We start from the raw sequence: 25,642 nt of genomic DNA, 5'->3' as shown, positions 1-25,642 counted from the left end.
AATGGGAGGTGCCCAGCCCAGAGGCACCATCCGGGTCTTAGTGGAGAGGTCCATTTACAAGCTGGTGACCTCTGGCAAGTTATGTGGCCTCCCTGATTCCCTGCTTTGCCACCTGTGCAGCAGGTACGTAATTAAATACTGGCTTCTGGTCGTCTTGAAGACAAGAATAAGACGGTGAATGTATGTAGCAAGTGCTCATAAGGTAAGGGGAGTGCCCTTTCTCGTCCATCCTTCTACTTCCCATGTAATCAACTGTCACCAGGCTAACAACAGTGTCTTGGGTCAGGGGTGCTCCAGGGGTTGTCATCTGTGCTGGGATAGCGGGCAGAGACACCAAGGCGCTGGGAAAGGGCACAGGCTAGCTGGACTTCTGAGGGTCACAGGGGCCAAAATCCCTCCTGAGACCATAAGCATGATCACCAGGCACACATATGACTGTCAACAGGGCATAGAGGGAGAGGCCTGGGCCTAAGTCATGAGGCTGAGTCAGCTCAGTCACTCACTGCTGGCGGAACCCTAGATGAGTCACTTGACTGAGGTCTTAGTTCGTTCATCATGAAACACCGGGCTGAAGCAGCCACGGCATGTGCAAGCTGGTTACAAGTGCTTTTCCTAAGTGCCAGGTGGTATTAGGATCATGGTTATTGTGCGTCGACATGGCTCCATGCTGGGAGGTATCGTAGAAGGAATGGGAGATGGTGGGAGATAAACAGGACTAAAGGCACCGGGTTAGGAGGGAAATTTCAATCACAGATGGTGGCATCTCTTTGCAACCAGTGTCAGGCACCCTGCATCCATTTAGGGAAGGTTTATACTTTATTTCTGAAAGCAGAGCAAGAAGTGGCAGTGGCATTGAAATTTGTACCTCCTGGCACCCGAAGAACTAAGTCCTATGTCCGGTTTGCCAGAAGTATCTGTGGTCAGGCCCAGAGAAGAGCCTAAAGGATCCAGAGCTGAGTCGCCCAGACCCCACATCCTGTTCTCTGCTTAGCTGTGGGCAGAGGCGAGGATCACTTAAAAGGACTAGTGACCCGGCTTCTCAGTGATGTTGTAAGACTCAGAGGGAAAAGGAACACAGAACACAAAACGACAGGAAGATGGAAGTCACAGGGGCAATAAAAATCAGCCCTTACGGACCCGCTCTTGTGGCTGACAAGCCCCCTTCACCACGGTTATCTCTGGGGCCTGAGAGTGGATATTCTTGGAGGGATCTGTAGAGAATTTACGCTGGAGGAGGGGGGCTCAGAGAGGCCATTTTCTCGCCAAGGCCCCACACCAGGAAGCGGTGACGCCAGACCCACACCAGGTGTGTGATCCCAAGGCCGGCGGAGCCCCCGGCCTCACCCCACCCCTCGGGGGCTGCAGGGGATCCAGGGCAGCCTGGTCTCCTTCCTCTGCCCACCCCCCAACCCCAGGCCTTGCTCCTTGCTCAGCCGTGTGGAGTTCGAATGCAGCCCTCAGCTCAGAGTTTTCAGGGAAAGTGACCACATGAGTTTTCCACTGCTGCCCTCAGAAATGACCACAAAATGGCTCATATCAACCCAAATGTACTATCTCACAGTTTCCAGAGTTCAAAGGTCTCCCTGGACTAAAATCCAGGCGTGAGCAGATGCTGTGCCTTCTGGAGGGAGAATGCGCCTCCGCTCATGGGTTATGATAGAACTCGGTTCCTTGACGTGGAGGATCCAGGTTCCCGTTTCCTCCCCGGAAACGTGTGAGCTGAAGGCCGCTGCCCACTCCCGGAGGCTACTGTTGGTGGCTCCCCTCCTCTGCCCTCAAAGCCAGCATGCCGGGGCTCTGACACGCTTCTCTCCCTCCCTCTGACACTTTGAAGGAGTCATGTCCTTAGGTTGGGCCCCCCTGGATAATCCTGAATAATCCCCCATCTCGCATCTGAGCCACATGTGCCAAGTCCCTTTGCCACATAAGGTAACCTGTCCCTTCATTGCAGGCTTGGGGAGTTAGGACACGGACTTTTTGAGGGGCCACCGTTCTGTCTACCACAGTGGTCTTGTCTGCCATTTCTCCCAAAGAAAGAAATGGTGTGGTGAACAGAGTCCAAACCCTAGCTCGATCTCAGTATCTGTTAAGTCTTGGACAAGATGCATAGTCTTCTTGGGCCTTGGTGTTCTCATGTGTACAAGAGTGACACACTCATGGTTCCAAACAGCGAGCAAGGTGTAGCCATAAAACATGTCAAATCTCTCACTCAGTTTCCAGTTCATACAAGCATTCCTTTTTCCTCGTCACCCATGAGAAACACCCGAAAACTTATGAACGGGGAGGCTGTAATCCGAGAGTTCCATTGTAGGGTTCCAGAGGGCCAAGAGTTATGTGGGAACTTGTATGTGAAATGGTGTGACACTGTGTATCGACACTTTCTTGGGAGAGCCTTCAGAGCTTTTCTCACATTCTCAAGAAGATCTGTGCCAACCGTGTGCCCGTTAATATCATCATTCTGGGGAGCCTGGGAGGCCCAGTTGGTGAAGTGTCCGATGCTTGACTTCGGTTCAGGTCATGATCTCAGGGTCAGGAGCTCGAGCCCCACGATGGGCTCCACAGTGGGCGGGGAGTCTGCTTGAGATTCTCTTTTTCTCTCCCTCTCCCTCTGTTCCTATTTGTCTTAAATAAATAAATAAATAAATAAATAAATAAATAAATAAATAAAACAATTGCCTTTTGCCAATTTCCGTAGTGTAAGTTCTCCTGCCACAGAGAATTTCAAACTACCAAGGTGACATCACGGAGCATGGGGTTTGGGGAAAGATAGCTCTTGTGAATGGTTGTGGGTCACCGCCAGCTGTCACAGAGACCCCAGCAGGTCACAGAGCACTGCTTTTGGGAGAAGGCCTGTCCTTCCAGCCCATCCCATCTGTTTAATCTGGGAGCCTGTTGTGTACGAGGACCTCTGCTTTGTTTTTTTCCCTAGCAGGGCTGATCTTTATCAGGATGCTGGAGTTATTTTGAGCAGTTTAAGGCAGACATTTGGAGGAAGGGCAGACAGTGTGAGCCGGTGGAAGACAGCATGTGGGATCAGAGGACCCTGGGCCCCAGCTGAGAGAGTTCCAGGGCATTTGGATTCGGTGTCAGCAGAGCGAGACAACAAAGAACACTCCAGGGATGGACAAGGTAAAGGGAGTAATTTGGTAGCTGACTGGCCAAGGTGCTGGCAGGTTGGGGCTGATAGTTCACACGTGTCGATTTGGCTTCTTTGTTCTGTGCTGGGGGTGATCACGTACATCCAGACCTGCGGTGGTCATGTGGGCATGTGGTCAAGCTGGTGTTACTTAGCTTTTAGTTGTCACTTGCTGTCTTTGGTAAGAACACTCCAGTCAACCTTTCCCTCATCTGACAGCTACTCACTTGTCCCAGGCTGTGGCCGGGTCTGGATCTCCTCATCGTCACAGGTGGACATGGGGATGATGAGAGCTCCCTGCCTGAGCCAGCTCCAACCCCATTCTTGGTTTTCCTGTCTGTAAACAGGGTCTGATCACCTCTGTTCAGCCTTCCACATAGCATCCCTGGATGGTCCTCAACTGTTATGAATGGAAATCCCTCTAAAAATGACAAATTGTCATCCCAGGAAGAGCTATTGTTGCTGATGCTGGTGATGCTATGTTGAGCCGGGAAGAGTTGACCAGCCACGTGTCTCGGGGATGACTTTGTGTGTGTGTGTGTGTGTGTGTGTGTGTGTGTGCGTGTGTGTGTGTTTGAAAACAGCTCAGTGAGGATAGGGCCAACACACTGGACAGTCAGAGCAAAACCCCACCAAGCCATGTGTGCCCAGGGCCTGCTACGTGTGGTGCTCTGAACAGGTGCTGGGGAGAAGAGAGGTGTAAGCCAGCCATCTGGCACGACTCTCGGTCTAACAGGCAATGCAGAGAAGCTGATATTTTTTTCATTTTTTAAAGATGTAGGATAGATAGATATCAAAGGGTGAGATTATTTACAACACCTACAAGAAGAGAGAGAGAAGCGATGCCACCTGTTTCAGGGAAAGGCATGGAGAGAAGTTCAGGGAAAGCCAGAGAGAGGTAATCCTCAGGGTTGACCTGCACCTTGAAAAACAAGTAGAGTAGAAGTTTAGGGAGTGGGTGAGGCGGGGAAGGGCTTTTCGAGGGGAGTCATGGGGTAGCTTCTATGAGCAAAGACAGGGAAGTGTGGCAGGGCAGGGACCCGCTGCAGTAGGTAACAGATTCCCAAAGCTCTGGGTCTTGTCTATTGTCCTGAGAAGTGCATCACACTGAAAAGTAAAATTGGGATTTTTCCTGGTCCAGGAAATCCCCAAGTTTGGGGTCGACTACACTGCAGGTCCCTCAGGTCCTTCAGCTCGGGTTCTGTGGAAGGTGTGAGTACCGAGGCCGGAGGAATCGAAGGCCACATCTTCAAGGAGATGGGGGGGGGTCATCGGCGGCTTCTAAGCAAGTGAGCTGCAAGCTGTGCTTCTTCCAGAATCATCCCTGGAGTGGCGTGGGGAGAAAGGCTTGAATTGAGATATCATGGGCTTGCTGCATTTGTCCAGGGCAGGTGGCAGGTTAGTTCTGTTTACATCATGCTCCCCAGCCTTCCTGTTTGGCCATCCTCATCATCTGAGATCCCTCTGGTGTGCGCTGCAGGGAGGCCAGGCTGCATTCTGGTCAGCCACTAGCCACATTTCAGAGACAAGCTCCTGACTTGAGCTCTGCTTCTGGCGGAGTCCATGACCATTTGGGGCTGATTAGGGAGCATGAGGAGCTAGGCGCTGTCCCCAGAGGGAATGACCCTGGCTGGGCTCCCTTCAAGGTGAGGAGAGCCAGGGGGTAGGTTGTTCCTGTAGGACCACTGACCACAGGTGGAAGAGGCTTGTGCTGTAGAGAGGCTCCCTGCTCCAGCCCATCTGATCCACTGATATGAGAGCCTGTTTTTCCAGACATCTATCCCCGTTGTCCTATCTGCAGGAGGAAGTTTGTTGACCTCATCCCCATAAAATATACTCCCTTTCTTATCTCTAGCCGGTATCTCTAAATAACTTCCTCCAACGGAAACTCCGAAACTCAGGAGGGAGCAAGAAGGAATGGAAATCCATTTGCTTCCCAGGCTTTTTATTTTTATTTTTATTTTTTATTTTTTATTTTAAGGAGTTGAGACAGTGTTAACTAACTTAAAATTAGAAGCCTGGGACTGTGCTTCTCTTGGGGCCAATCTAATATGCAAAAGTTTAGTTCTGCCTATAAATTATCAGGAGGCAATTGCATACTTTACAAATGGCTTTTGTTTTGCAAAAAGGTTCAGCATGCATTCTTTAAAAAAAAAAAAAAAAAGGAGCTCTCTGATTTACTTTAAGTAATACAACCCTACCCTCAGCCCCAAATGAAATACTTGAATATTTTCAGCCTCCAAAGCCCAGCAAAGCTGAGTGATAACGCCGGTTTGTGGTAGAGGCAAAGCTTTCGGTGGACCTGGTATGTGAACCTGGACGTTTTGTTTGTTTTAAATTATTTTAAAAATAAACTCTACAGCCAATGTGGGGCTCAAACTCCTGACCCCAAGATCAAAAGTCCCATGCTTTACTGACTGAGCCAGTCAAGCGCCCCAGAACCTGGACATTTTATTTCCCACATAAAGCATAAAGACCACTGCTCAGAAAAGGCTGAATTTTCCAGGCCCGGCGCATTCCTTCTCACCAGGAAGTTCTGTGTTTACCAAGAGCCAACTGTGTTTGTCTCAAACCTGTTTATGCCAGTTGTATTTGTCTTTGTAATTATAGAACTTAATTAATTAAATATCACGTGGGTACCCCATTTTCAAGAAACCAAAGCTGGAAATCATAGGCCATGCATTACGTTCATGGTTTTGCAAGAATTTCAAAGGCAGCACTTTCTGACTCGTGCTTCCCACCCTGCCCTGACAGATTACTAGATGAATCCACTATTTTGTGCACCGAGAGACAGTAGTACATTTAAGGTATATCCCTACCTTCTCCGTTTCTCATCAGTTTTCGTCTTAACTGACTTTTCTGATTAACCAACTGATCATCACACTGAACAACAGGATTCCTATTCTATGTTCTATTAAAAAACACACCTGGTTTTCATTGAGCTGTGTTTTCAGTGAGAAAGAAAAGACCAATGTGCACTTCATAGGGCAGTTTTTTTAACTTACTCTGCTTACTGTGTGTGCATTGTCTGTTTTCTGCACCTCATCCCGAGGTGTTCAACAGTCCCACCCCCTAATTATAATGTTCACCCCAAGGGGAGAGCCTCTCTCCATCCATCTCTAGGATCTGGGGCATAGAAGGTCACAGGCAAACATTTGTTGAATCCATGTTGAAAAGGACACATGGCACCAGCACTTCGATATCACCAGGTTGGAGGGGTCAGTTCTAGAAAATGATTTACCTCCATCTTTACTGGTAAATCATCCTGTTAATCACACCAGATGTAGCCAGGCCAATGGACTCAATTCAAGAATCCAGCCACTTAAAATTTTCTTTGGTTTGCTAATTCCAGCAAACTCAACAAGACAGTCAACTAAAAAGATAATATTTTGAATCTGGAATGTTAAAGGCCTCTGGAATGCACACACATGTCTAGCATGCAAATGTAGTGGCGTACAAAATGTCCTGAGTCTAGAATTTATGACTTTGTTTTCTAGGGTTGGGACAATTTATAAAGGAAGAACATGACTGCCTCTTAAGTCATTTTGATTTTTTTTTTTCTTCTTAGGGTCTTATTTTTCCAGAGGCAAAAGTAACCTTAATATTGAACATTTAGAATAGGCCAGGTTTTTGACATACATTGACTTGAATCTTCATACTAGGAGGTAGATGTATCTATACCCATTTTGTAGGTGGGGAAACTGAGAAAATCTTGCTCAAATGCAGGTAGTTAATGAACGAAAGAGATGGAATCAAAACCCCAGTTGATCTAACATCAAAGGATGAGTTCTTCCATTATGCTGAACTGCTTCTCCCCAAGTTAAAGAATTGTCCAGCATCCTACATGGATGTGTAATCCTAAGAGCCCTACCCCATTCCCATTCAAAGAGAAGTCAAGACCCATCTCTCTGAACTGCCTTCTGCACTGTTAAAATGTGGGAATGATATCTCAGGACCTTGGGACTAAGGACTTTGAAACAAGGCCTTGACTGCAGCACACAATTCAAGCACGACAGCCCACACACAGCCCCACAGTGAATTTCCATGGAAACTCTGAACTGGCATCAGGGATCTTATGATGAAGGGCCCCCATATGGCCTCTGAAGTGGCCACAGCTCCTCTCTCAGTGGCTGGTACCCAGAAACCACCTCCTCTGTGGTTGTTTTCTCTGGGACCTGTTCATCTGCAATGTGGATTCTTTCAGCATAACCCATTAAACAGTGTTGGAAGTCACCTAACACGAGCACCAAGTTTATGCCGGGCAGTTAGCTGGGCAGTTTGCACACACTGCCTTACTTAATCCTGACACACTCCTACAGTTGTGTTATTACTAGCTCCATCACATAAATGAGGAAGTGGAAGCTTCAAGAGGTTGTCACCAGCCCAGAGGTATGCAGTAAGTGGTGCACCTAGGTAGAGCCATCTAAGGACGGGCAACGTCGGAGAGTCATTCAGTGTCCCCTTGCACACTTGCTGGGACCCAGCTCCCAGAATAGGCTTGTAGGGAGGGTCCCCCAGACCCGGGCTGGCCACAGGGTCTGGAGGTCCTTTGGCCAAGGGCTGCAGAGAATGGAGTGAGGGCTCCTCCCGAGAAGACACTTGGACCACTGTGTCCTTCGGAAGGGGCTGGTTCAAGAGAAGGAAGTCAACTGAGAATCTACAAGTTGGCAAAGCAGGAGACTGGCAGGGAGAGAAGCATCCTAGCTGAGTTCAGGAAGTGGCGCCTGGAGACAGAGCCAGCCTGGAGATCCCCCTTGGCCTCTGACTTGGGAGGGGACAGTTCACAGCCTTGCGGGTGTGAACAGGGGAAAGAGGCCTGTCAGCCTTCCAGGTCAGCTGGGTAACAGCAGCACCAGTCATGCTCCATTCCCCTGGTGCACCACGGTCTGCCTGGACGGGCTCCCACGGGGCCAGGGGCAGCGTGTGCAGGTGGATGAGTCCGGCACTGATGAGGGACAAGTCTGGGAAAGGGGCTGCCTCTTTCCTCAGGTGCTGTTAGTAATAACCTCCACTTTGGTGGAATCCACCAGTGGTTTTCCACAGGGAAATTTTGCCTCCCTGGGAGACATTGGCCATGTCTGGGGACATTTTTGGCTGTTCCAACTATGGAGGTGCTTCTGGTATTGAGTGATGGAGGTTGGAGATGCTGCCAAACATCACACACAATGCACAGGATAGCCTGTCCTAACAAATAATTAGCCGCCTAAAATGCCAATAGTGCCAGGTCGAGAATCCCCAGATTATAGTCAGCGTTGAAAATCCTTCTTCCTGATACAGAGGGAGCTACAGGTAGTAACCACGGAGGAAACTGGCCCCAAATTTCCCCAGGGAACAGAGCTCAGCAAAAGAAAGCAGGTAAGTTTTATCCTCATGTCAATAGCCTTGGAAACCAAAGCTGCCCAGTATTCCTTGCACACATACACACAACCATACACAGACACACACAGGAACACACACACAGGCACACACACACACACACACACACACACACACACACATACATACCCTAAATGCAGGCACTGTTCCTCTGAACCCTTCTAGCCATGTTATGGGACAAGAGCTATTACTTTCCCCTTGTATAAGAGAGTATGCATTGAGGCCCAGAGAGGTTAAGCAGCTTACCCAAGGTCACACAGCTAGTAAGTGGACTTAGCCATGGTAGACACTCAAAGGGTATAACTGAAGAAAAAAAAAACAAACTGGAGAGAGGGCAAGTGACAAGGTTTGGGTCTAGACGGCCACTGACTGGCCCTTTATCTCAAACTTTTTTTTGTCTCTTTATCTATAAAACGAAGGAGTCAGGTGAAACCATCTTCCATATTCTGTGATTCTTTGAATCTAACCCTTAAAATGGAACCTTCTTGCACACTACAGGTTTTAGTGTCTTTGTATCTCTCCCATCCACTCCACCTACCCTTTCCTCGCAGAGGCTGGCCCTCAATCTCAAGGATGAAAATCTCATCTAGAGTCCAGGTGCAGTGACAGGACCATGCTATCTATGCTGGGATCAATTAACAAGAGTCTTAAGAAAGTGGTAATTTATTGCGTTTTTGTGCACTTGCTATGCCAGGAAAGCTAATATATGCTCACAGAAATGGAGCTACAAGACAGATGGCTGAAAATGTACGGCAGGCACATATATTTTAAGTCCGTAGGTTTGAGCCAGAAATAAATGAGAGGTGTGACAGCTCCAGGGAAGAGTGAGAGAGACGTCTTTTCAGGCAAAAAGGATACACTTGCCAACGATTAAATGGGCTAGTTTCCATGATTCATTCATTGGTTTCAGCGTCTACTATGTGGATGGCATCTTCCCATGACCGTGGTGGGGGAGATGCCATAGACACAGAGGGCCGTCAAGAAGGCGCTCTGAAGGGCCCGGATAATAGGATGACCTCAGTGCTTGCAGTTTGCCAGACCTCATTCTGTGTGCAAATTCATTATCACAGTGACCCTCCAAAGCAGGTGCCATTATCATGCTGGGCGAAGAAACGGGGTCACCAAGGAGGCTAAGTGACTTGCGTTGGGTTTCTAACTGAGTCAGTTGGCCCAGAGAGTCTGCTGTCTCCAGGATACCTCCTGCCTCCAAACACATAGCAACAGCTCTGCCTGAGAAATGTCTGAGTGCCTCTGAGCATCACTGTCCTCCCAAATGGTAGATTGTGACAGCTGCAAGTCACTTACCGGTGACTGAACTTACTGCGGCTTCATTAACTCGATGCTTTACTTGGAGCTCAGGCTCTAAGGTATAGAGGATGTTGCTCTCCACCTGCCACGGCCCTGGAGCCAGGGTGCCACTGAGCCCAGTGACGAATTAGTGTTCCTGATCTCGCCTACCTCCCTTGTTCCCATTTTGTAGATGGCAAAACTGATCCCCAAGGAGCCTCCAAAGCAGAGTGGAAAGGATTCATTCCCCACCTGCCATATGAAGTGGTTGGATTGGCTTCAGCATGACTTTCTGAGCACCTGCTACTCTGTGCTAGGAGGGTCCTTGGGTCCTCAGGCACAGCGACTGTGAGGACCCAAGAGGCACTTTGGGAGGGTCTGGCTCATGAGTGTGGCTTCTTTTCATGAGGCGGTGGGGGCGGTGGGGACCCTGGATCAGCACAATGGAGCCGTGTCTGTGGAGCCCCAGAGGGGTGCAGCAGAGAAACCCAAACAAGCCATGAGAGACTGGACACATGATTTGGAGAATGTTCCAGGAGCCCGTTTCCGAGGACGACTCTATTCCCAGGTCTGACAACAGACCACTCTGGGCCCTTGCCGTGCACAGGAGCCTCACCAGCAGGACTCTTACTTTAGAGAGAGGGGCGATGCTATGGGTTGAATGGTATCCCTTAAAAAAGATATGCTGGAGCTCTAACCTTGGGACCTCAGAACATGGCCTTCTTTAAAAATAAGTTAAAATGAGGGCTTAGGGTGGGCCTCAATCCAATATGACTGGTGTTGGGATGAAAGGGGGAGATGTGGACACAGAGGGAAGAGGGCCATCCACAAGCCTAGGAGTGCCACAGGCTACCAGAAGCTAGGGGAACGGCCTGGAACAGATCCTTCCCTAGAGCCTGCACAGGGAGCATGATCCTGCTGACACCTTGATTTCAGACTTCTGGCCTCCAGAACTTTGAGACAATTCATTCCTGTTGCTCTAAACTACCAGGCATGGGGTAGGTCGCTACGGCAGCCCAGGAGACTAATACGGGTGCGGTGAAAGCATTATTGATCCTGGCTGGAATCACACGGATCCTTCTGTCTTGTTTTGCTTTGATCATTCTTGTCCTCAGGGAGCAGATCGATGCCTTTCCGGGTTTGCCACTGTATACTGTGGAGGCCACCAGCATGTGAACAGTTTTTAAGGCTTTTGAGGGACTTACTGCAAGAGCATCAGACCTGTTGTAATCTGTGCCTTAAAAGGGAGGAAGGGGGAGAACCAGAATCCTGTGCTGGGTGTGAATCCTGGGAGCCCTGGCATTCGGGAGACAAGGCTGAGGCTTATTCTACAAACAACTCCCCATGCCGAGCCTCTGGGCCGTGGGTGGCCACTGGGTAACTAGGGCTCCTTTCATCTCCACCCAAACCATCATTCTCTTCATTGTCCCTTCTCTCCAAATACCTTCTTACCAGAACCTTCACTTATTTTCCTTCTGACAACGTGGGGACAGTTGCTTGAATCTGGGAAGTGAATGGGGTTGGAATTATAAATAGTTCTAAGCAGAGAGACAGAAAGATTGTATGGTTTAGTGGAAAGAGTTTGGGGGCTCAGAGAAGGTGTGAGTGGGTCATTGCTCTACAACTACCTGTTGCTCGTCCTTGGGGAAATCACATGGAACCCCTCGAGCCCCAGACTCTTCAACTGTCCCATAGCAATGGCCATTTCAAGCCTGCCAACCTTACTAGGGTTCTAGATTTTTTGTTCTTGCAAGTGTTATATGAACTGATTAATCCATCAGGGGGAACCAGGTAAATAATGGGTGCTGAGGGGCACTAGAATGCCTTAAGGACTGTCTTAGTTTGCTATAGCTGCTATAACAAACTACCACAAACTCGGGGGCTTCAAACAACAGATATTTACTATCTCACACTTCTGGGGGCCAGAAGCCCCAGATCGGTTTCCTGAAGCCTAAACCAAGGTGTCGACAGGGCCGTGCTCCCTCTGGAGACTCTATGGGAGAGGCCATTTCTTGCTCCTGCAGCTCTTGTAGATTCTTCTGCAGAATCTGATGGAGTTTGGTGGATTCTTGGCTGGTGTTTCTTGGCTTACGGGTGCATCACTCCAATGTCTCCCTCCATGGTCTTGTGGCCTTCCCCTACTTTTAAGTATCTTCCCCAGCCTCTCTCTTGTAGAAACACTTGTGATTGCATTTAGGACCCACCAGGAGAATCTTCCCAGGTCAAGTCTTTAATGTAATCACATCCGCAAAGCCCCCTTATTGGTAACATTTATAGATCCCCAGGGTTGGGATGTGGCATCTTAGGCATATTCAGCCCATTATAGGGATGTTGCTCAATTATAATGAGAGGTTATATATGTTTGCAAGAGTTCCCTTAATGCCATTGCAGAGTAACACAGGCTAAAGCCCTGTAACAGCCAGATAATTTATGTGCCAGATATTATTAATGCCAACCCTGCCAAGGGAAACTATTATCCTTGTTTAGGAGATGAGGAGACTGAGGATCAGAAAGGCAAAGGAGCCTGCCCAACTCTGCACAGCCTGCAGGCGGTGGGGCTCTAAAGTTGGCATTCTCACACCCATCTCCCTGTTGCCCGAAAAACAGACCACACATGTAGGGGATTGATAGTCTTGCTCAACACAACAGGCCTGGCTTCCAGTCTCAGAAAGAAGGGAAACAGCTCTGGCATCTTTTGGAGACCTGACCCCTGACCTTCTGTAATCTAAGCATGCTTAACCATCAGGACACCACATAATCTTCCACCCTTGGCCGGGCATTAGGTCTTGCCAAAGAAGCTCCAATCCGAAGTAACTCATCTGATGGGATTTATGGGAGTCACACCAGATTATGTGGGAAGTCGCTGGCCCGGCTGGGAAGGGGCCTGGCTCAGGACTGGAAGGTCATGGCAAAGTAGAGCACATGATCCCACAGTCCTCTCTAACGCCCTGATATCCATCTGCCCCACTACCCTCCTGGCCCTGCTCTCCCCCTGGCAGACATAGACATGTCCCCCATCACCCAGCCTCTCTGTTTCCATTGTTCTTTATTTTTTACTCTTGTCCTTGGCTTCTGGAACAAGCAGAGCTACCTTCTGAGCCCACTGGTTGCCCCTTTGCCTATCATGGGCTCTCTTTCACTTGCTTATTATTTCTATTTCCATTGTGATTATGTTTTTTGCACCTGAGACTTTTATCGTAAAGTACATAGAGCGTATTTTGGAAGTAGGGATGGTGTATAGATTAGAGGTCAACAAAACTTTCCTTTTGTTGCAAAAAAAAAAAAAACTTTTATACTTTGAAAAAGCCATTTTCCTAAGTGAAGCGAAGTGCTCAGGTTTTGGAGGGGTAAATATGTAGGATTAATAAAGAAGCCTCCTCCCCGAGCCAGGTTAATCCATTAACAGCTAATGTTAGAATTCCAAAGCGCCCCCTCTATCTGCTATTTTGCCCGCCCTCCCAACAATACTGTGAGAGGGGGTGGATATCACTATTCACCCATTTCTCAGACACTACATGCCAAGTCCAATGTCACTGAGCCAGCACTTGGACCTCAGTCCCGCCCTCTGTCCTCTGCCTCCCTGAGGGTCACAGAATTCACATGGAGCCCTGCCTGACGCTCTTCGCCTGCCAACACCCGCTGTGGCCGCACAGCCACCTTACCTGCGGTGGTCATAGCTTTCGGGAGCATGGTACATGAAGACATTTCCTCGGGCTCTCCTTGCCCAGTGGCTGGCCATGTCGATTACGGGACAGGTGATAAAGTAATCTCTGGTTAAATGAGGACAGAGGAGGGAGTTTTGTTATGCATAATTCTAGAGACAACTGTCCCGGGTATATGCTTCTTCCAGGCGAGGGTCCCCCGGACCACCAGGCCCCTCCGCACGGGCCTGCAGAGAACACAAACTCCTTGCACTGCCTAGTGTCCCTCTCACTGCCTAGTGTCCCGCTGCTGGCACACGGTCCAGTCTGGTTTATGGCCAGCCCAGATCACACAAGAGACCCGTGGAGGCAAGCATCTTCCCAGAACATCAATTTCAAAGGCTCGGGAGCAAAACACTTTCTAGTAAAATAATTGCAATGTACCATGGCGCAGGACATAAAATGATTGTACATTGTGAAGGAAGGCAGAGGAAATACCCTCCAGGATATTTCATGCATATGATGCCTTTAGACCGATGGCTCTCAACTGAGGACACCCCCACCTGCAGCGGACATTTGACAATGGTTATCACAGCTGGAGAGGAAAAGGTTCTTACTGGCATCTAAGGGGGTAGGGACCGGGAGTGCTGCTGAACATCTGACAATGCCCAGGACAGACCCCACTGCAAGGAATTATCTACCTGGAATGTCAATAGTGAGGAGGATGAGATCCCTGTTCTAGATTCCCAAAGCTCCACGTTTGTTCCCCGTCTAGGGGTGACGGGAACAAGTTTCAGAAGCACCAGCTTGCAACCGTGGGTCGTGCGTGGGCTGCTGCTCAAGCTGTGTGCTGAAGGAGGCGCCAGGCCTTGTCAGAACCACAGACCTCAGGCGGCCGGAGCCCATCAGGTTCTGGATCTCAGCAAGTGGTCCCCACATCTCCTTGACCATCCTTCCCCTCATCTGAGAAATGAGGCCCAGGGGACTCACCCCAGAGGGATTTTGTAACAACTGCACTTGCTAACAGCCGTGGAGGTCCCTCAGTGAGGAGGGGCTGTGCACCCCTCTTTTCTGGCTGTTGAGATGAGCTCCTTTGTTGAGTCTGGAGGGCAGCAAGAGTGTTTCTGGGAAGGTCTCTAAGGTGGGGTGGGGCCAGCCACTGGGGTCTGGAAGGGCACATGAGGCAGCCAGGCTTCCTCTCATGAAGAGGAAGGATGGTGAGCAGGACCAGGGTGGGATCAGACCTACGGGGAAAAGTCACACCCTGGCAGCCAGGTGGAGGCAGGGAGGCCACTGTCTGAACCTGGCTGGGAGGCAATGAGGGCCTGAGCTAAGTGAGGGGGACTGGAGTCTGCCTCCTCGGTGAAGCCTTCCTTGGTTACTTGCCCTCCCTCACATTTCAGCCCTTGCACCCGGGCACAGGTGTCTTCAAAGCCAAAGTTGGGGCACGAATGTAGGTTTCTGAACCTCAAACCTACATTCAAACATCAAACCCTGAGCTCTCTCAACAGCTCAGATCTGAGCCAGTCCTCGCTGGGGTATGCGGCTCTCAGGGTCCAGAACTTGGACATCTGTGAGCTCTTAGAGTCCAGTCTGGGGCTGGGCCTCTAGGAATAGCTGTTGTCTGTATGATTACAAACAGCTCTCTGTTCAAGGGAAAATTAAAACCTTTCTGGTCCCCAAGATCCCAGGGGACAGGACTAAGTTTTATTCTGAGTTAGTGACTCTGTGATTGGAAACCACAGATTCTCGGGTGGGGAGACCAAGCCAGGCAGGGGGGGTCTCAACGCCCCTCAGGCCATCATCCCTTCCCGGCACAGGCCAGTGTGCATCTGTGACCTGACCCTCACTGTGGCCAGCACCCGTGTGGCCCCGGGAACCTGCACCCTCTCCTGCTTACCGGGTGGCATTCTCCAGGGCCCGGGAGAAGGAGGCGTAGTCGTCAGTGGAGTGCTCCAGGGAGTAGTACCACGTGGCAGCCGCCCGGACACCTGCGTCCGCGTCCTCACCACCTAGTGAGTTCTGCAGCGCCTGGTAAAAGGCTGTTTTGCTACTGGTCCGGCCTTGACTTTCCTCAAATTGCTAAAAAAAAGAAAAAAAGAAAAAAAAAAAGAAATGCTCAGATTCTAAAAGGCTGGATTCAGTTATCCCTGAAACCCTTGGTCTAGAAGTTTCTCTCTGGGAAGTGATGGGATGTGGTGTGAAGCACAGGGGTGCTGGAGTCAGCCAGGCTTCCCCGGGTTTGAATCTCAGCTCCACTTGTCCTAGCTGTGTGACCTCCAGCAGGTGGCTGTGCCTAGGAAACCGACACAACAGAGCACCCTCCATGTCGGGACACTGTGAGGACCAAAAGAGTGAACATGGGTCAAGTACCCAAAGCGGTGCCTTGTACTCAGTAGGTGCTCAATAAATTTGAGCCACTAGGGCCAGTTGGTACAGGTCACATTGTGCTTGGTCCCTTTACTCCCTTGCCAGCTTGTCGTCTGGTTTTGTTAGGAGAGCTAACTCCAGTTCCATCCACCGACTGGGGCCGTCAACATTCAAATGTTTCCTGCACACATTTCCACTGACTAGCATCCTCGTCGTCCCCAGCCAGCTGCGTGTGGGCCTGGGAAACAGCAGGGCACCTGCTGCCATAGCTCCCTGCTCTCATGACCTCATGTTCTGATGGGCGGAGGTGGGAAAGGAGCAAATAACTGTACAGTTTACCAGGGTCCAGGTGCTACCAAGAGAAACAGAGGCGGTTGACAGGGATAGGGTGGGGGCTAGTTTCTACAGAGTGGTCAGGGAAGGTTCTCGGCTCTCTGGTGATACATGTCCACGTGGAGCTAGCTAGCTTGCTTGCTTTCCCTCTCTCTCTCTCTGTCCCTCCCTTCCCTCCTTCCTTCCCTGTCCCCACATTCCTGCTCTCTGCATCTGGGCATTCTGGGACCACCTGCTTCCCCCAGGACTGTTTCCCCATTTCTGAAGACAAGAGGCAGCGGCAGGTCAGAGATGCAGCATCTCAGGTGTAAGGTCCAGACCCCTGGGCCCTTGCTTGGTCCTGTGATGCATGTTTATATATTTCCAGGCTCTTATGTCAACAACGCAATAGGCTTATCAAGACACCCTGGCATGTTTAAACCGTTTTCCGAAACATTTCCAAGCATACAGGACCTGCGATTAGAATTCCAGGTGTGGCCACAAACAGGAAGCACCCCTTCCCATCTGAGCCATTCTTTCAGCTGATCCCAGTGGGGCTAACCTCACCCTGGCTCACCCCGGAGAGGCCGGACCGGTTGGGGGAAGAACTGATCAGAGCCTTGTCCATCGTCCATTGGCTCAGGAGAGGTGAGGGAAGGAGAGGGGAGAGGCAGGCAAGGCCAGCATCGTTTTAATTCTATCTATAACATGTGTTTCTTGGGAAAAGAACTGAAGCACATATGGCAAGATATTAATATCTGTTAAAAACGAATAGGGAATACAACAGTGTTCGTTGTATCAATGACTTTCAAGTATTTTGGACCATGATCTATAGTAAGAAAGACATTTTTTTAGATCAGAACACATGCCCACACACACAGGGGCCTGAAAAAATGTTCGTGAAGGACATTCATGCTCGTGGCTCTTCTTGTATGTGCCAGGGCTGACAGTTTCCATTCTACCCTGTTCTAGTCAAAACTTGCCTGTTCAAAATGCTTGCCTGCCATCTCTTGACCTGACTTCACAACCTACTGTAGTCCAGGGGAGAAACCGTTGCATTATATTATTCTCTGTCCTTTTCTGAGTGTTTGGGATATTTTATAACAGAAATACAAGTAATCATGCACCTACCTCCAATTATTGCCAAACACTTCACACACCTGTTTCACCGAAGTATCAGAATCACCACTCGAATTGGGAAATTGCATAGAATAAGTGTCAAATTCCAAGACAGCAAACATCGAAAGGGCTTAGCACAGTTCTGGGCACATGGGCAATGGATGCCGAGTACTCTTAACCCCTGTTCCCGGGAGGGCAGGGGGCCCTGCACGCCCTCAAGTTGCTATGCTCCATCCCACATGGTGTTCTTGTTTGCCTGTCGACTGCTCTAGAACGACCATGCAATAGGGGCGCACAGGGTTCAGTGTGGTGCCAGGCACCCAGTCACAGGTGGTGCTCATAAACATGTCGGAGAGAGGATTAGTCAAGACACTGGCCTTCATGGAGATGATACAGGCCTGAGGCCACAAGGAGACTCTAGAGTCAAACCTCTTGGGTTCTGATCCCAGCATTGAAGAGACCTGGGCCTGGATGCTAGCTTTGCCTCCTCATTAGTTGTGTGACCTTGGGCAAGTGACTGAGTCTCCCTTGTGCCTTCATTTCCTCCTCTGTAAAACGGGCACAGTAATCTTACCCTCTTCATAAAAGCATCATGAAGGTAAATGAAATGATATCTACACATTATTCAGCCTACGTGTTACCATTGCCAGACACTTGTAGACTCGATCTTGTGCCGAGCCCAGAAGCGTGAAGGAAGCCCTGTCCTGGAGCCCTCATCAATGTGGGTCCCATTGGTCATAGGGCCAAACCCTGGGCACCCCTCTTCCCTACCACGGCGGCAAAATGACTGGCCCCACCTAATGGGTAGAGCCCTTATGTGAGCACTTTGGAAACTCCACCACAAGGCACCCAGCCCTGGCCCTGCTAGAAGAAGCGCCTCTAACATAGAATAGTCTAAGCAGTTCCCACAGCCAGGGAGCCAGAGGGAAGGGCCCCAGTTTGTGCTCCCATGAGACTGTGATTGCTTTCACATTTTCAGGGGCTCTGAGCCGGCTGAGACCGGCCGGGGCGAGGCCCTGCTGGCGGGTCAACGTTCTAGACACGGCTGGCGTGTGGTCCCCGGCCCCAGGGAGCACGTGGGAATGTGAAGGGGGCCCGTTTCCAGCAAGAGCCACATCTCTTCATTCTTGGCCAGGACCGAGGCACAGATGCTGTTGCTGGTTTAATTAGAGTCAGCAGGAGGGACGCGGGCCGCCACGTGACTCCAAGGCCCGACTTCCACAAGCTGTAATTACAGGCGCGATCCGCCGAGGAAGCGGGTTTGCTACAGGCTGGGCTTCCTTAAGGGCCAAGAACCGGCACGTCCTCTGCATGTGTGTTGAGAGCACCGCCCTTAATATGCCCTGCAGAAAAGTTAGAGCCTGCAGGACACCCCCCAGACCGGGGAGGGCTTCACCGTGGCCTGGACCTAGGACCACCGCGGCCTAGCGCATGGAGCACGGGGTCTGTATTTGAGAGACGCAGGTCTGAGCCTGGCCCTGGTGTGTGACCTCAGGAGACTCAACTGCCATCAGTAAACTTGCTCAGTGAATATTCCTCTCTGTGGCTGCGGTTGACATGAGAATCCAATGAATGAATGATCGCCAAGTGGCTGACACACAGGTGACCATAACATATTCCTTCCCGCTCTCCTCTAGCCAGTCAATTATTGGAAATAAATGCCCTTATGTTCCCTGCAGCGTTGACGGTCATGATGAAAAACGCTTTACCTTCAATTCCCTCTTCATGCAACAAATTTTGATCGAGTGTCTACCCCTGCCAGGAGCAAGACTAGGCATTTGGGATGCATCAGGGAATGATACGAGTTCAATTCTCTGCCCTCTAGGGCTTCCAGTTGAGCTGAGAGCCTGACGGACACAGGATGGGTTTTGACATAAAGACAGTTTGGGGCAGCCCGGGGGGCTCAGCGGTTTAGCACTGCCTTCAGCCCAGCGCCTGATCCTGGAGACCAGGGATCAAGTCCCACATCGGGCTCCCTGCATGGAGCCTACTTCTCCCTCTGTCTGTCTATGTTTTTCTGTCTCTGTCTCTCCCTCTGTGTGTCTCTCATGAGTAAATAAATAAAATCTAAAAAAAACAACAACAACAACACAGTTTGGTGGTGGTAAGGATATGACATGGGCAAGACCAGCAGGGCAGGAACGAGGACTGGGGGTGCTGGTTGGTGAGGGTTGGAATTGTAAATGGGGTCATCGGGGTGGGCCTCATGGAGGCAAGCTGAGTCAAGACTCAGGGACATGAGTGTTAGGGTTTGGGAAGCCAGGCGAGGAGGAGCGGAGGCCAGTGTGGCCAGTGCTGTGGGTGAGGATGGAGGAGCCAGAGATGAAGCAGAGGGGATGAAGGGTGGAGAGGCTGGTGTGGCCTCGTCCTGCTTTTGCTTCAGGAACGGTCAGGAGAAGGGTCCTCCACTGTGGCTTGCTGGTGCCACTTGCCAAAGTGGGGGTCCAGGTTGCGGAGAGGCAGAGCAGTCATCTGCCAGGTATCTTTGAGTTGGCGACCCTGCTCTGGGGCCCCAGTAAAGAGCCCACTAGTCACTGTTTCCTACTGGCTCCTTCTCCTGCCACTCCAACTCCATGATGCGGCTTCAAACCCCAAGGTGATCCTTAGAGCTCTCCCCAAACCCACAGGGCGGTCCTCTTATTCTTAGGGAAATGCCTATCTGGAGCCCTTCCCAAATCCTCTCCCTCTTCTTGGACCGAGGGACCCTCCTCTTCCCCCTGAGGCCAAGGCCTCACTGCCCAGGCCTCTGGGGACCCTCCCCTCCATGTCTTCACTGGAGTCCCTGGGCAAATCCTCTCTTGCAGGACCGTCAATGTACCATTCTCTAGAACTCCTCCGCCAGCCAGAGCTAAATGCCAATGGGCACCCCCCCCCCATGGATAGTTGCTGTCGGCCTCACCTTGGCATTGCTGACTCTAGGGTGCACACTGAGCAAACGTGTCCCCACAGACGGTCACCCCTCCAGGGTCACTGATAGCATCTCTTGACCGACCCCAGCCAATGCCAGCGCTGTCCACCATGCCCATCCTGGCACTCTTCCGCCCTCGGCTCAACGATCCTCCATTTCCTTTTCCCTAACCTGCTCTGCTTCAGGCTCATTTCTGGACCCTTTCTGCTATCTTGCCCACTTTCAAATGCTGAGGTCCCTCAGCTGCCATCTCTGCCCCCTTCCCTTCCTCTTCTATCCAGGCATGCTGACAGGTGGGACCATTTCTTCCCTCTGCTTTGACAATGACTGGTTGGTTAATGATGCCCCAAATCTCTGTCCAGCCTGCACCTCGGACCCGCTTATCCAAACATCTCCTAGAAACCTCTCAGGTCCCTCAAACTCAACATGGGCACAATTGAACTTCATCGTCTACATGGGTTCTTCCTCACTTCCAGAACCTTCCCCTGCTATTTTCCTATCGTCAATCACTAAGACCAGTAGCCAGTCACCTGATTGAAAAAGAGATGGGGGATCCCTGGGTGGCGCAGCAGTTTGGCGCCTGCCTTTGGCCCAGGGCGCGATCCTGGAGACCCGGGATCGAATCCCACATCAGGCTCCCAGTGCATGGAGCCTGCTTCTCCCTCTGTCTGTGTCTCTGCCTCTCTCTCTCTCTCTCTGTGACTATCATAAATAAATAAAAAAATAAAATAAAATAAAAAAATAAAAAAGAAAAAAAAAAAGAAAAAGAGATGATTGCAGACCCCTCCTTCTCCCCCATCTTCCCCCACATGCTGTGGTACCCCAGTCCTGAGGCTTCTCCTCCTGGTATGTCCTAACCATGGTCCTATCCACTCCTCCTTCCCTATCCTTGCTCACGCCCTCATCAGTTTCTACCCCATCCTGGGACAGAAACACCAACACTATCCCTGGCAGGTGGGGATTTGGGGAGAAGTGTACACAGAAGGTCTTAAGTAATTTTTGTACACTGGTTACTCTTGAAGTTGTGCAGCATGGTTATGACATCATAAGTTTGAGAAGAGACCCAGTGGAGAATCCCCAAAGGAAAGCTAGCCAGCCTTTCAGGGTTCTCCAGATGCCGGCAAGCCTGTGTGGTTAGATGCATGAATTAATGAATGTCCCCAGAGTTCTCTAGAGGTCTGAGATAGGCAGAGACAAACACTCATTTGTTCATTTAATAGACATGAATGAAAGGCCTCCTTGGTCAGCCACTAGGGATCCAATGTGAGCAGGACACAGTTCTTGCCTTGGAACAGAGCTGCTCAACCCAGAGAGGCAACTCATCAGTGAGAAGACTGCCCCACGAAAACCGGTTGAGGATTTGCCTCTGGTGGAGCGATGGTGCAGAGGGTGTGGGAGGCACAGTGGCTACTTCCTCACTCCCCAGGCTCCCCGCCCGAACAGCCTTCCCTCCCCCTCGCTGCACTGAGATGGCCCTCATCATCACCCATGCCCTGGCAGGCCCAGTGGCCCCACCTCTGCCCTCTGCTTACGCCACTCTCAATGACATCCCACACTTGACCTCTGCTTGCCTTCAGAAATACGCTTTTCCTGGCTTTTGTGACATCAAATCTTCCTGGTTTTCTTCTAGATCTGTATCTATTGCTCTGACCTTTCTCCTGAACTCCCATCATGCTCCTGCCAATCCAAGGTTTACACCAAATCTGGTTATTTCTCACCATTACCATGCCTGCAATCCTTTTTTAAATTATCAACTTGCTCCCTGGATCTCCCAACGCAGGGCAGTCTGGTCTCTACATTCTTTGTTATCTCTTCATAGTCAACTCTATGTTGCCAGAATGCTCTTAAAAAAAAAATGAATCAGTACAATCACTCTCTAGTGTAAAACATTCCAGTGACTGCCCACTGCAAGTAGAACAGAATCACTCTCCTAACGCTTATGATATCTCATCTAACATATCCCACTTCCTCTGCTATACCTTCCTCTGTTATCCACAGCATTTCTTAGTCTTCCAGCCTCCTATGTCTCCACAAATAAGCCTTGACACTGGGCCTTTGCACTAGCTTTTTACTCAGATCTCCCCTGAGCCGGCCCCACCTCATCATTCAAGTCTCCGTCCTCCCTGCCAAGATACCTTGGATTCACATTTCCATTTTATTCATCACTTTTCAAGATTTGAAAGTCCTTTTTTTTTTTTTTTTAAGATTTATCTATTTATTTTGGGAGGGGGTAGGGAGGGGGAGACTCTCAAGCAGACTCTGCCCTGAGCACAAAGCCCTATGCGGGGCTTGATCCTAGGACCCTGAGATCAAAACCAAGAATTGGGCGATTGACCAAATGAGCCACCCACGTGCCCCTCAAGATCTAAAATTCTTGGGCAGCTCCAGTGGCTTAGCAGTTTAGCGCCTACCTTCACCCAGGGCCTGATCCTGGAGACTGGGGATCGGGTCCCATGTCGGGCTCCCTGCATGGAGCCTGCTTCTCCCTCTGCCTGTGTCTCTGCCTCTCTCTCTCTCTCTCTCTCTCTCTCTCTCTGTGTGTGTGTGTCTCTCATGCATAGATAAATAAAATCTTAAAAAAAAATCTAAGATTCTTAATTTGCCCACACATCATTGCCTGTGTCCTCTCACTCACACATGAACTCCATAAGCCAGGAGCCTTATCTACTGGGGTTATGACTTTCCCCCTGCAGCCTAGAGGAGAGCCCCTTTGTAAGTATACGTTGGACGTGGGCAAGAATTAGTGCATGGACTGTCCCTGCCTCTTCCACCCACTGTGGATGTCCAGGGACAAGCAGCCCGCTTCTCCATCAGGCACAGCAGGCCCAGTGCCTAGAGCCCGCCGTGACTTTAGGGCCCACGAGAAAAATGTTCCTTTCAATTTCTTTTAAGACCAGAAGAAAAAAAAAATAAATGGATATAATGAATATGTAATAATGAATCCAGCACGGCTCACATTCATCTTTACCAGCGCAGTCATAAAATATTTTTACTAGTTTGGGGGGATAAGCCAACCCCGCCGATCTCCAGCTTTCTCTGAACAGAACCTGATAATCCCACCTGGCAGGGATGCTGGCAGGACGGAGGACATTTAGACGAGGCGCCCTGCATGAGCCCGGGACCCACGGCGCGGGCGTGAAGGGCTTGCAGTGTTGCCCGGAGGCGCAGAGCCTGGGACCCGACCGGACTCCCTGGTGTTGAGAGCTGTCTCCTTTGCCTGGAAGCCTCTAGATCACACTGCAGAGGACAGGCAGGGCTGGTCTCACTGTGCCCACCGAAGGATAAAGGAACTGAGCTCAGACTGGGTAATCAACTTGCCTGAATTGTGTGACCGAAGCCAAGAACTGAGACCCATTTTTCTGCTTCCAGGTCGTGGGGCTCTCGACAGCACCCCACCGTGCACCCCGCCATGCGGGGGTCGGGTGCGGACTCTAACACCCACCCACTCAAATGCCGCTTTTCAGGAAGTGCTGTGCACCCGTTGGGACTCCTGCATGCTCCTCTGCTATAATCTGTCACCAAAGGCTTGATTTTCCTGTGCTGGGGCTGGTGCCAGCGCCTCGGGCTGCCAGGTGCTGCTTCCAACTCTCAGACGGGCTGCTTTCCCCTCCTCACTCCCCGAAGGGCCCCCACTCCACCTGCTCCTGGACGGGACCAGCTCCTGCCCAAGCTCGGGGCACGGTGGCGGCGCTGTTTCTGATTTTTCTCGCCTTCCTTGGAGATGCTTGTGCTTGGAGGGGAAGAGAGAACAGTGCATCTTGGAACAAATCTGCTTTTGATCATGCAAATTAATGCCCGGTTAATGTAGGCAGACTGTCAATTTCACCAGTTAGAGAGAGAGAGAGAGAGAGAGAGAGAGAGAGAGAAAAGAGGGAAAAAAATCCCTACCAGAGCGACTGATGAATTTCAACAGAAAGCTGCTACTTCAGAAAATAAGATCATTCTCCGAGAGCGGAGGCTTTCCAGGCATCTCAGGCAGCCGTGATGCTCCACGGGTATGTGTTAACTTTGCTGGTGTCATTAGGACTCTCTGTGTGGCCCATGGCTGGCCTGGGGTGGTAGGTGGGTGAGGGTCTTCACACGGACTTGCTGGCAGCCCTGCCCACCCACCCCTACATGGTCTGTCGGATTTGGTGGGTCTCTGCTGAAGTAATGGGTGGGTCCAGGGGCTCACTTGGGGTGGGAGGGACGCCTCCCGATCCTGTGACTTCCCCTGGGAAGCCGGACCGTGTGGGTTTGTGGGTTGGGCTCTGGATGGTATGAATGCAGGGCTGGCATAAGGAAAAAGCATGTGTGGGTGTCTACCACGATTTGGAAAACTGGCTCAGGTCAGGCGAGGTGATTCAGTGGTTGTGTGTCCTTTGTATTTCTGCTTTCTCTGGAGAAGTCTCTGGATCAGGGAAAATAGCTCTGGATACTAATCCTAATCATACAACTGAAGAATTAGGTGAAAAACTAATATTTATTGAGCACGTACTACCTGCAAGATATGGATGCATAGGTGATTTCATTCAACATCTTAGTGAGGATATTGACTGGTAATCTCCCAGTTTTACAGATAAGAAAACTATGGCTCAGGTGTTGGGGAACCCAAATGCTCCTCCTGCTGCCTGGGGGACAGGGTCGTGGTCAGGTCTTTGACATTCCTGCTGGTGATGCCACTGTGGCTCCAGTGGCCCCCTCCTCTGGCCCCAGCACCTCTTAAGGCCCCGTACTAGGATGTCCATCTCTCTATTTAGTGCGTATCAAACTGGATTTTCGTTATATACTTATGCTCATTTTCGATCTCCTTACTTGACTGTGAGCTCCTTGAGGGCAGGGATTGGATGTATACTTGTACCCCAAACACCCACACAGCATCTGGCACATAGTAAATGGCCTCCCTGAGTGGGGCATGACTAAACAAATAGGTCTCTGTGTTGGGAAAACATGCCTGACACCTGCTCTAGGCTGTGGTGGTTTTCTGCAATGTTCTGCTTCTTAGCCCAGATGGGCAGGAGGAGCTGGGCTGACGTAGAAGGATTCAGGAGAAGGAATTGCTGGGATTGAGGCTCTCGGGAACATGCCAACCTGGGGTTCCCCTCAGCTAATGGTAGCTGGACCCAGGTCCTATGGAACCTTCTGGGTGAAATGGAGAAACCCACAAACTGAAGTCTGAATGAGGGTCATGAGCAGGCTGAGGCAAGGAAAGGCAACCCAGGGGCTTGTGTGAGCAGGATATTATGATTTAAAAGAGTAACTTATACTGTGTGTAGAGAGCAGCTGGTAGCTGGGTTCCGCTTGTGTGTCTACACTACAGTGTTGCGGTCCTGTTGTTGGTTAGGATTCTGAGGATTCCTCTGGCCTGTGAGTGTGTCTGGGAGGGTACAGGTGGTGCTGGTGCATTTGCCCTCCCTGCCCTAGAGTTTGGTATACATGGGGTTGGGCACAGAGTTCCCCATTTGGAGCCAGAGATCTTCAGTGGAGACTTGGCTTTGTAAATGACTGGTTCAA

General features: G+C 50.5%; 2 protein-coding genes across 6 annotated transcripts in view; one reads left to right on the top strand and one right to left on the bottom strand.

Annotated features, from left to right (window-relative positions):
* Nucleotides 1-25,642, bottom strand: part of TG (thyroglobulin) — a 248,977-nt gene that overhangs the window by 4,360 nt on the left and 218,975 nt on the right. For both annotated transcript variants that reach the window (XM_072774560.1, XM_072774561.1), the window contains 2 exons: nucleotides 15,341-15,522; nucleotides 13,462-13,569 (listed from right to left, as the gene is read on the bottom strand). In XM_072774560.1, the coding sequence (XP_072630661.1) occupies nucleotides 13,462-13,569; nucleotides 15,341-15,522 (290 nt within the window). The remainder of the gene's footprint in view (nucleotides 1-13,461; nucleotides 13,570-15,340; nucleotides 15,523-25,642) is intronic.
* SLA (Src like adaptor) overlaps nucleotides 3,000-25,642 on the top strand; it is an 87,687-nt gene continuing 65,044 nt past the window's right edge. The window contains exon 1 of one of the 4 annotated variants that reach the window (XM_072774566.1): nucleotides 3,000-3,129. The gene's annotated coding sequence lies outside the window, so the exon portion shown is untranslated. Of the gene's footprint in view, nucleotides 3,130-23,882; nucleotides 24,145-25,642 lie in introns of those variants that run through there. The other 3 variants (XM_072774564.1, XM_072774569.1, XM_072774568.1) reach the window with 3 other exon arrangements.

Source organism: Canis lupus, chromosome 14 (assembly GCF_048164855.1).
Source record: "Canis lupus baileyi chromosome 14, mCanLup2.hap1, whole genome shotgun sequence".
Taxonomy (NCBI): Eukaryota; Metazoa; Chordata; class Mammalia; order Carnivora; family Canidae; genus Canis; species Canis lupus.
This window is presented reverse-complemented; position numbering and strand designations above follow the sequence as displayed.